Genomic DNA, 10,452 nt, shown 5'->3' with positions numbered 1-10,452 from the left:
TTAATTATTGGTTCTTCTATAACTTCTAACTAGTAGATGCCTCAGCCTCAGGGAATTTTGACCCATTAAGTCTCTGGGGAACATCCTGAAACTTCTTGTCCACTCTACCCCTGGCTGCCAGAATACCCCTGAACATCTGTGATGTGCCAAGTGCTATGCTTCGCTGTCTCATTTGTCAGGTATTTTATTCCTATGCTCCCTTTAAAACATGGAAAATTGTCCTCAGAAAAATCAAGCTTTCTCTTTGACTCCACAACTTGGGTTGTTCACTTTGTCTCTTGGACCAGAATGCTTCACTTTTCTCTATGCAGATACTTATGGCCAAGTCCTTTAAATAGGGTGCAGAGGTATTGTCCAACTTTTCTCTATCAGATTGAAGTTAAGGAAGAAAGAAGCATGGAGGAAATCTTAAGATTTCCATACAAGTGTAGGGGAAGGGGAATCTTAAGTAGAAGTCATCCTAGGCCCTTAGTCAAATTTTAGGAAATTCCCAGCTTTTAGAATAGACATCCCGGGCTGGGGATGTGGCTCAAGTGGTAGCGCGCTCGCCTGGCATGCGTGTGGCCCGGGTTCGATCCTCAGCACCACATACCAACAAAGATGTTGTGTCCGCCGAGAACTAAAAAATAAATATTAAAAATTCTCTCTCTCTCTCTCTCTCACTCTCTCTCCTCTCTCACTAAAAAAAAAAAAAAAATTTTTAGGAAATTCCCAGCTTTTAGAATAGACATCCCGGGCTGGGAGTGTGGCTCAAGCGGTAGCGCGCTCGCCTGGCATGCATGCGGCCTGCGTTCCATCCTCAGCACCACAAACAAAGATGTTGTGTCCGCCGAAAACTAAAATATTAAAAAATTCTCTTAAAAAAATCCCTCCTGCACAAAAGTATATGTAGGAATATTCTCCATTGAAAATCAAATATACTTTCCACTTATCAGGATCAGAACCTATCTCCAAATTTATCTTAGCTCCTAGAAGCAAATTCCCCCAAAGTTCCTTGTACCAAAAAGATAAAGGTATTGGAAGGTTGGGGGGGGGGGGAAGAAAATAAAAGGTTTATGTCATTGCCACCAATTTCATGTGTGTAAGATGCTGAGGACTGAACCCAAGGCCTCGCGCATACTAGGCAAGAACTCTACCACTGAGCCACAGTTGCAGCCTAGAAATAGTACAGTAGCTAAAGGCATGGGGGTGTGTGTATGCAGATAAGATTTAAAAAACAAAAATTAATTTCAGATATGAATGAAAGGTCTAGAATGGGGCCAAGCTTTTACTTTAACTGTGCTTTAGATGCCACAATGGGAGAGAAATCCAGAGTGGACAAGAGGAAAGCTTCTTGTCAGGGGCATGGAGATAAACTGAACTTCGGCTTTGAAAAACAAAGGTTCCGGCTCACCTAAAATCTTCACAAATTTCCCTTCCAGGAGACATCTCTTGTTTGTACAAGAGAAAGGAGAAAACAGACACCCCTCACCTCTGGCCTCTCAACACTGGTTTGTCAGGTGGAGGCCAGAGTGTGTGTGTTGGGGGTGAGTGGGCATAGAAATATTCTAAATTCAGGAGCCAGTATAGGGATGTGTCATTTTAGGGTAGGGGTAGGGGAGAGGAGCAAAAATACTCTTAAATGTCCTAGGCAATCTATAGGCCCCTATGTACAACTAAGCCCCACTTTTCTGTAAAATTTCAAAACAACCCTTCACTAATCTCTACTGGATGCTGTCCATATTTTCCTATCCATTCTATATTAACTATCCCAAGAAAAATGTATCGGTGTCAAGTCTTCTCTTTTCTGCAAATTATTTGGCAAAGGACTGGAGTATTTCCCAAACATAAGGAGATACACTGGGGATAAGGAAGTCAATTTCCTGGAATATTTAATTTTCTATGAACCCACACACATCCAGGATAAACTGGTTTAGCCAACACCCTTGAGTCAAACACACAAAAAAGTACTACCTATTTGTTTCTCAGTTGGCACAGCAGAACTCATTAGCCCCTCCACCCACACCTGTATTCTCAACTTTTGACTCTTGTTTAGGTGAGAACAAAGAGAAAGTTCTGGGAAAAAAAATGGAGGAGGGCTGGCATTGTGGTTCAGTGGCAGAGCGCTGACCTCGCGTGTGGCTCTGGGTTCGATCCTCAGCACCACACATAAAATAAAGGTATCGTGTCCAACTACAACTAAAAAACAAAATATTGGAAAAAAAAATGGAGGAACTAGGGATATAGCTTAGTGGTAGTACAAGAGCTTAGCAAGCGTGAGGTCCTCCTGGGCTCAATCCTCAGCAACAAAACCAAACCACCTATGGGAACTGACAGTAAATCTCTATACGGATCTCATCCTTTCCTCCTTTCCACAAACTTGGACTAAGCAAGGGAGTTGTCTGAAGTAGGTCTCCAGTTCACATCACACCTACTCCTTTCCTTCACAGCAACGGGGCCCCTCGGGGCTGAGCACTGGCCTGGCATGCGTGAGTTCAATTCTCAGTACCACATGTAAATATACACTGACAACTGAAAAACGCCTTTTAAAGAAAAGTATCTGTCCTACTGGTGACTCTCTAGCAGCCTTGTTAGCGCAGCCTCAGTGAGTTATTACTCAGCAACTGTGGACAGCAGCTGATCAGGCTCGGCTGCAGTTACTCATAAGCAAGTATGAGACACCCCAATACCCACCTGATGGTGGATTATGACTACACACGGTAACTCATCCCTTCTGTGTAAGATAGGCTTACCTACAGTGATTTAGGGGGAGGAAGTTATGAGTTTTCAACAATGTACCCAGAAAGGCCAATGAGGAAGTCTCAAGGCTGTGACTTTCTTAAGGGACAGAGAAAATAAGGTGGGCAAGACCAGTTTCCAGGAAGGCATAGGAAGAAGGGGTGAGCTACATTCCAGAGGCAGCCAGCACAGAGGTGCACTGTACTTGCTGGGTGTGTGCCTAGGCTGTTGCTATTTCAGAAGTGTCTTGGGGCACATATATGTAGCTTCACGTAATCAAGCCTGCTATTTAGAGCCTTCTACCCTGCCCGTGACCCAGGCCTGACCCATATGCAGTGACCAGCCCTCTTCACCACCCCTTAAAGCCAACATTCCATTATTAAGCCTCACTGGGTTATGATAAGAAGGGATGGGGTGAGAGAGGAGAGTTAAGTTAGGATTCTGCGTGACAGGTTGCCAATACGCAATAAGGGTAGACGTGGGGAAAGAACTGGCCAGAAGGATCCTTACCACACCCTCCCCACAATTCTGTGCCTGCTTTAAAATTCCTCTTGGCTCACAATTGTACAACTTTTGGAAGACACACAATATCTAAACAGTATATATCCCACTTCATCACCAACCACTTCCTGAACATCTTGGTCTCACCCCACCCATTACACAATCATACCAAGGATCAAACAAAACTCACAAGGCCATGAAGATCTGAGGCTCAGATAGGGGACAGCTGGACTAGATCAATGTGAGGGGAAAAGTCAACCACACAACAAAGAGAGCTATATTTTATTAAACTGGAAAATAAAATATTGGGGACAAAGATTTTTTTTTTAAAGGAATGGTTAGAAGAAAGTGTAAGTGGTCATGAGGAAGGAATGAGACAGATGGTCTGTGGCCACTCTGTGGTGCCTCAGAAATGTGTGAGTACACAGGCCACTCACTGCCCCTTCTCCACATACCCTTAGACCAAAAGCCAATACAACTGCATCTTCAGAGATACATCCAGGATTTTCTTTCTGTATTCTGTAGCTGGTTTCACCTTCAGCCCTGAAGAGTCATGTTGGATCTTTGCTGGAGAAAATTTTGATTTTCCAACCACAGGTTTGCTCCTCAAAGCAGCAGTTTCAGCTCCTGGAGAAGTTCCCTCCTATTTGGACTCACCAGAGAAGCCAGGGGCCCTTGAACAAAGCCCCAATCTCAAAGAAAAATGTCAAACCTTTAGAACTAGTTATTTTATTAAATGATATCAATACACATTTCAAAAGGATTTCATTGTTGTTGCCTCTAAAGCATGTACTTATTTTGTTTTCCACACTGAACACGTGAGAATATCACCAACATATCTAATTTTAATCTTAACAGGCACCCCCACCAATTTAAAAAAAAGGGGGGGAGGGAAGAAGGGAAGCAGTAATTTACAGCGGCTTCAAAACAGTAACAGCTGAAGCTTAACTGTGTGAACAGGTAACTTCAGGACCGATAGTGAATATTCTGCAATTGGGAAGTTTAGCATATTCACATTATCTAGATAGGTTTGCTGTACCATATATACCACATTGTTTTCCTGGTATCAGGATAAAAATCCTACCTTGGAATCAACCTTCCCTGGAATCAACAAAATTCTATTTACCTTGACTCTTGGGCAGGCAGAAGGAAGCAGGGAGGGAGCTCTCATGTTAGCTGGCTGAAGAGTGAACCCTTACAAAATACTTAAGGACCCTACTTCTGACACGTATCACTAAAGTGGTACTAGTGTATTCACTAGAATTCTTTGTCTGTGATTTTACAGTGAGCACCAGGACCTTAGTAATAATTTCTCATATTCTGCTTTCATATGAGTCATGTCCTTGCTAAGACACAGTATGTTATACTTTCTTTTAAAAATATCTTGTTTATTTTTTAAACTCAGGTTGAAATACAAAAGTCAGAGCATGGTCTTGGAGTTTTAAATCACAGACACAGAAAGAATAAAACCCCTTTGTCTCATGTTTATGAATACCAGAAAGTGTCTTTTTTTGTTTCACTATATCACATATATACATTGTTGTCTTCATTTACTGCTGTAGCGATTTCCTTAAAATTAATAGCTGACAGTCTCATACAAATCCTCATTTCCATCCTGAAACAAATGTACTGAGGACTCTGTGGCAAATGAACAAAAACATCCCACAAAACCCCAAACCCTTAAAAGTCCAACTTTGAATTGTACAATGTCTGCCTTTCAAGGATCAGCCATCATGTTTTTGAGGACAATTACCCTGCCCCAATACTCAGGAAGCCACTTTCCTGACATCCCCACATTTTCTGATAAAATCAAATGGTCAGAGAGCCTTTTCAAGTAAACACTACATTAGCTTAAACAAGAGCAGCAGAAATAATTCACATTTTTTAAATTCTAGAATAAAAAAATCCCACTTAATTTCTGCAAAAAAAAAAAAAAATCAATTCTCAGACAGAATTTCCCTTACCTCCACCCCCATTCAGTTATGCTTTTTCACAAAACAAATGCCTTAGGACTCAAAATAACTATGCTTCCTTTGCTTTGCTATACTATATACCCCATCCCACACACAAGGTCATGGTATCATGCATTTTTGTGGAGACAGCTATAGGGCAAAGAGGCTTGAGGGTCAAAGAAACAAAGAACAGATGGCTCAAGACCAGACACGCATTAGGAAGGTGAATGAGCTGACGCATGCTAACCACAGAACACAAGGTGAGCCCAAATAAATAACGTGGAAAACATCACATAAAAACTCCCAAGCTATGATGGACACCTGGTTTAAGCTGCTTTCTCTGAAAGGCAAGTTTATTCTGAGACAAAGAGTCATCTTTTGTCACTATACTGCTCACCCTCCTCCACCTTTGATATTCAACAGGAGAAATCCAAAGCAATTTCCATCCTTCCTCATAGTTAGTACTGTACTAACTTGGGAGAAAATATATGAAATTTGCTAGGATTCCTTCAAAACCTCAACACGTACTGTTTTACTCATCTATCTGGAGGTTTACCAGTACCTTGGGGTAAAACATTAAAAAAAACCAAAACAAAACAGCCCCCCCCCCAAAAAAAAAAATTAGTAAGCAGTTTTTGCTTTTCAGGGTCCCTAGATACAAAGATTAAACAAAGTACAGTGATTGTCTTTCTCCCAAATACTAGTTGGAGAACACAAACAAGCCTTTTAGTCCAAGGAGAAGGAAAGTATACCTCTCTCATGTAAAATGAAAAGCAGAAACATTCTTTGCCTCCTGTTGAGCATAAGAAGTGGGGATAAAGCTTGAGCCTTGAAATGTGATAGGTTGCTATCTGCAGAGTGGGGGCAATTTGGATTTTTCAGGTCTTTCCTTTTCTCTGTAATGACATGAATAGTAACACCCACCTGTTTCCAAGACACATTTAAAGAGGTATAATATAAGTACTACTGAATCTCCTCCTCTGAGTTACCAAGAGTAGGGGTGATACAGGACGGAGGCAAGGGGGGAAACCAAGCTGAAGACAAATATTTCCCTTTCTCAATAGTTAACGTTTGCTGAAAACCACCAATGAACACCATGTTAGAGAAGTAAAATTAACTTCTATAAAAAAAATGCAGGGATTAATATTTCATTTGCATCTTTGTATCAACTGTCAACTGTAGTGACTTTCTAGTTAAAATAGAAATGAAGATCGAGGGGAAAAAATGAGAAAGAAAGAAAAGCAGAAAGCAAGAGCTTGGTGCAAGATGCCTGGAATGTGTCCTGTTCCCTCTTGCTTACAGAAGACAGTCAGGTCCCAGCACACCTCAATGGCTCCTTCCTAGTTTGATGTATTGTAGGCATATATCATTATTTTAACCTGGAACTTATATTCAGCCCCCTTTCATTCCTTTTAAAAGGAGAAAAATTTTGACCAGTATAGAATGAGTTTTGTATTTCCTCAAAGTTACTGCCTGATATAGTACTTTAGAGGAAGGGTCTGATTGGAGGGAAAAAAAAAAGTAAGATTTTAGGAAAAGGGGAAAGAACAACATGCCTTTAAAAATGAAACAAAGAAACCTGACAGAAAAAAATAAAAACCAAAACCAAAAAACCCTGACAGGCCCAAGATCTTCCACATTTCCTCCCTTGCAACATCTCCTGGCTGCCAGCAGGGCAGAGAACAGGGAATCACACTGGTTACAGCAGTTACTTTGTTGGAGAAGGAAGAGGCCAGGGGTCCTTCCATCACTACTACAGAAGCCAACCCCAAAATAACACCCCAACATTCCGCATGTTATTATCTGTACTGATGGAAGTTTTATTTCAAATGTAGTTATACTCTTTAATAGATGGGATAAAATAATGATTGTTTCCTCCCCACTCCCCAAGCCCCCAGCCAAATGAAGTGGCCTTTGGTTGTGTTTCTTTCTTAAATACAAATAGCTTGGAGAAGCAAGTAAGTGCTGTAGGAGGAGGGACTGGATGGAATAGTAAAATGTAAGCAGAGATGACTTTTTAATTTGGAAGGGAGGCCCTTTATCATAATAAAAAAAATAAATCAAAGGAGGGAAAACAAATAAAAACAGCAATAAATCAAACTCCTACTTGCAATGCTCTCTAGACTGTTCAACAAAATGCTTCTTTCCCTTGGTTTCCATCAGTACCTGGGAGGGAAGAATGGGCGTTTTGGTGCAAAGAACGGAGGGCCCCTAGCGAAAGGTGGCCTGGGTCTCTTTAAACTGTGGAATGGGTCTCTGCCGAGAAAAGGTTCCCTAGGCCGAAAGTCTGGCCGGGGACTCCGTAAAATCATACCACTCCGGTTGATGGCGTCTCTGTGGGAGGGACCCAAGGGGGGGCCACTGCCGCTGCTGCCGCCTCCCCCACCTCCTCCATGAGCTGGGCCCAGGTGCTCCAGAGAGTGGGCGGGCAGGCTCAGGCTCTCCCGCACACGGCTAAGGCCAGGGCCGTTGAGGTCCCGTTGGGTGGGGCCCCCATGGTCCCTGGGTCCTGCGAGCACCCCAAAATGCTCAGCCAGGGTCCCTTGAAGGAGGGAGCTATGGTCCTTGGGAAACACGGCCACAGCCCCTGCCACTCCGTGCTCTGCCAGTGGAGGGGTGGGGAAGGGCACAACTCCAGAGTGGTCAACAGGGGGCGGAGGAGGGGGCGGAGTAGAGAAGGGGACACCGCTGCCACCACTGCTGCCGTGCTCCCCCGGGGGCGGAGGAGGGGGCGGGGCCGGGAAGGGGACTCCGCTGTGCTCTCCGGGAGGAGGCGGTGGGGCAGCGTGGGCCAGGGCCGCCTCCTTCGTGAAGGGATTGGTAAGATCCACAGAGGGCAGATGAGCGGGCGCATCTCGAGAGAAGATACCACTGTGATCCTTAGGAGGGGCAGGAGGGGCAGATGACGGCCCCACTGGCTCTCTCTGGAAGGGTGTCCCATGTTCCAAGGGGGACGGGGGGAGATGATGCTCAAATGTTGAGTTGAAACTGTTGGAACGAAAGTTGCCGACACTCTCCTGAAACTGGGGTGCCCGTTCCTTGTATGGTGTTGTTTTAAAGCCAGTGAGGCCTCCGCTGCCCCCACCCCCAAGGGAGGCCAAATCAGAGGCACTGGAAGGGCCATTGTCAAAAGAGCTGCCCGAGGTGCTCAGGTCGAACCAGCCCACCCTTGAAGCCTCGCGCCCATGTCCTCTATTCCCCTTCCCCGGAACTCGGATGGACTCTACGGTCTGTATCGGCTCCCCCGACATCCTTCTATTAGCTGCATTATGGTAACCCAGAGTTTCTATCGGGGCCCCTTTTTCTTCTGTGCTATCAGGCAAGTCTAGGCAGGAGGAGGACACGCGGGTCTCTATGCGGTAGTGCTCTTCTTGTTGCTGCTGGTCAGCGGTCGTCAAGCTGGGCTGGGTGAGGCTAGAGAGACTGACACCATCATTTGAAGTGCCCTTGTTGGGCGTCTGGCCAAAATGCTTGTCATCTGAGGGCTTGCGTGAGGCGTTTTTAAGCATATTCTTAAACTCAATCGTCGACGTGGTGGAAATGGTGGAGGCCAGGACTTTCTCCACGCCTGACGTGGGTGGGTGGCCCGTGGGAGCAGCGAGGGTATTCTGCGGAGAGAAAAGGGAACGATGTGGGACTGGGTGAGGAGAGTCTGGGTACTGCTTCTGTGGCAAACTGAGATGCCCAGTGGTAGACTGAGACAAGCTATTGTGGTTGGAGTCGGGGGTGAAAAATGAATCATTCTTACTCGGTGATGGTGACCGGTCAGACCCAGGTTCGTTCCCTCTTATGCTGAAGGCACCAAAGAGCCCAGGGGAAGAAGCAAGACGGTCACAGTTCTCACTAGAGTCCAGGAGGGCTCTTACAGATGGAGGGAAGGCTGACTTTACCCCAAATTCTTGGGCCCTGTGGCTATAACTGGACAGGATTGGCTGGTACTCCGGGGCATCAGACACCTTGCTGGACTTCAGGATAGATTTGGCTGGTTTCTTCTCCAGGTTCATCATAGCAGAAGGTGGAGGCCCTGAGTACTCAAAATCTCGGTAATCTTCATCTTCATGGAAAGAAGTATCTGGATAGAACTTTTCCTGTGAAGAGTCCATCAGGGAAGACGGTCTCTCCATTCCATCAGAAGGTTGCTTATAGGGAGATTCACTGCCCAGGCCAAAGGGTCGATATGTAGATACAGAATTGGAGAGCTCCCGGGGGTAGTTTTCATCTCTCCCGGCAGGTGGTGATCTTGTACTGCTGGGTGTTGAAGAACCCGGGCTAATGATCTTAGAAAGCAGGGACATAGTATCTACACTGCTGGACGTAGGCTTGTCCATCATCTCATCCTGGGTGGGTGTTCCACTCCGTTCATCCCGTACAGGGGTTCCATCAATGTTGTCGATTGAAGTGCTAGTAGGGCCACGCTGGAAGTCTGAGGGATGGCTCTCGGATGGGGCACTGGACCCCAAACTGCTCAGGATTGGGATATTTAAGTTTAAGCCACTGAAACCAGGATTACCTTTTAAGAAGTTGTGGATCTTCATTTCCAGGCTTGGGGAGGTGGACTCTGACTCCAGTTTTGGCTTGGAGATCTCTGAAGATTGGCACATGGCAACTTCGGTAGGCGGGGCAGCAGGGCTAGTACTGTGGGTACCTGCAAACCCTAAAGAGTTGGATGGCAGTTTAAACGTAGTGCTTGGAAGCCCTGGACTTTGCCCAATTGATGTCTTGCTGGCTGAAGTTGAAGAGACTTCAGAAGCTGATGAATTAGGAGAATAGCTGAAGCTTTTGGGAATAAAAGATTGGGTATTAGAGGACACATTTCTTCCTTTTATGGTAGAGACTGTGGTGTTGGCAGGGGAAGCTGATGTGCTCTGAGATGCAGCTTCACTGGATGGAACTGGGTTTCCAGTAACACTCTGAAGTAAAGATGACAGGCCTGTAAAAGCAAAGATTAGAGGGGTTAAAAAGAACAACTCCCTGCCATCTAATAAAAACAATGTAGGCTTATGAGATATCCTCACTCATTCTGGTGGGAACCAGATGGGTTTTAAAATATGAAGCCAAAGGGAATCCAGACCAAACAAGTACTGGCTCAAGGTCATAAAAAACACTGGACTTATTTATCAATCCAAAAGAGAAAAATCACTGAAATGTTTCCCGTGTAGTTCAGAAACGCATCCAAAACAGCACAATAAAAGGCAACAGGAAGGGAGAGATTCTCATGTCAGAATCACTCATAGTTGAAACAAGGCAAAGCAGGAAAAGAAAGGAAGCAAAATTATTCTTA

The 10,452-nt window shown here is 44.8% G+C and overlaps 1 protein-coding gene across 6 annotated transcripts in view; it reads right to left on the bottom strand.

Annotated features, from left to right (window-relative positions):
* Positions 1-3,489: 3,489 nt before the first annotated feature.
* Positions 3,490-10,452, bottom strand: part of RPRD2 (regulation of nuclear pre-mRNA domain containing 2) — a 99,144-nt gene continuing 92,181 nt past the window's right edge. For 2 of the 6 annotated variants that reach the window (XM_081308259.1, XM_081308260.1), the window contains 2 exons: positions 8,920-10,101; positions 8,547-8,779 (listed from right to left, as the gene is read on the bottom strand). In XM_081308259.1, the coding sequence (XP_081164385.1) occupies positions 8,691-8,779; positions 8,920-10,101 (1,271 nt within the window). In that variant the 3' untranslated portion in view covers positions 8,547-8,690. Of the gene's footprint in view, positions 10,102-10,452 lie in introns of all 6 variants that reach the window. The other 4 variants (XM_081308261.1, XM_081308262.1, XM_081308257.1 and 1 more) reach the window with 2 other exon arrangements.

Source organism: Spermophilus citellus, assembly GCF_964194105.1.
Source record: "Spermophilus citellus genome assembly, chromosome: 9".
Classification (NCBI taxonomy): Eukaryota; Metazoa; Chordata; class Mammalia; order Rodentia; family Sciuridae; genus Spermophilus; species Spermophilus citellus.
This window is presented reverse-complemented; position numbering and strand designations above follow the sequence as displayed.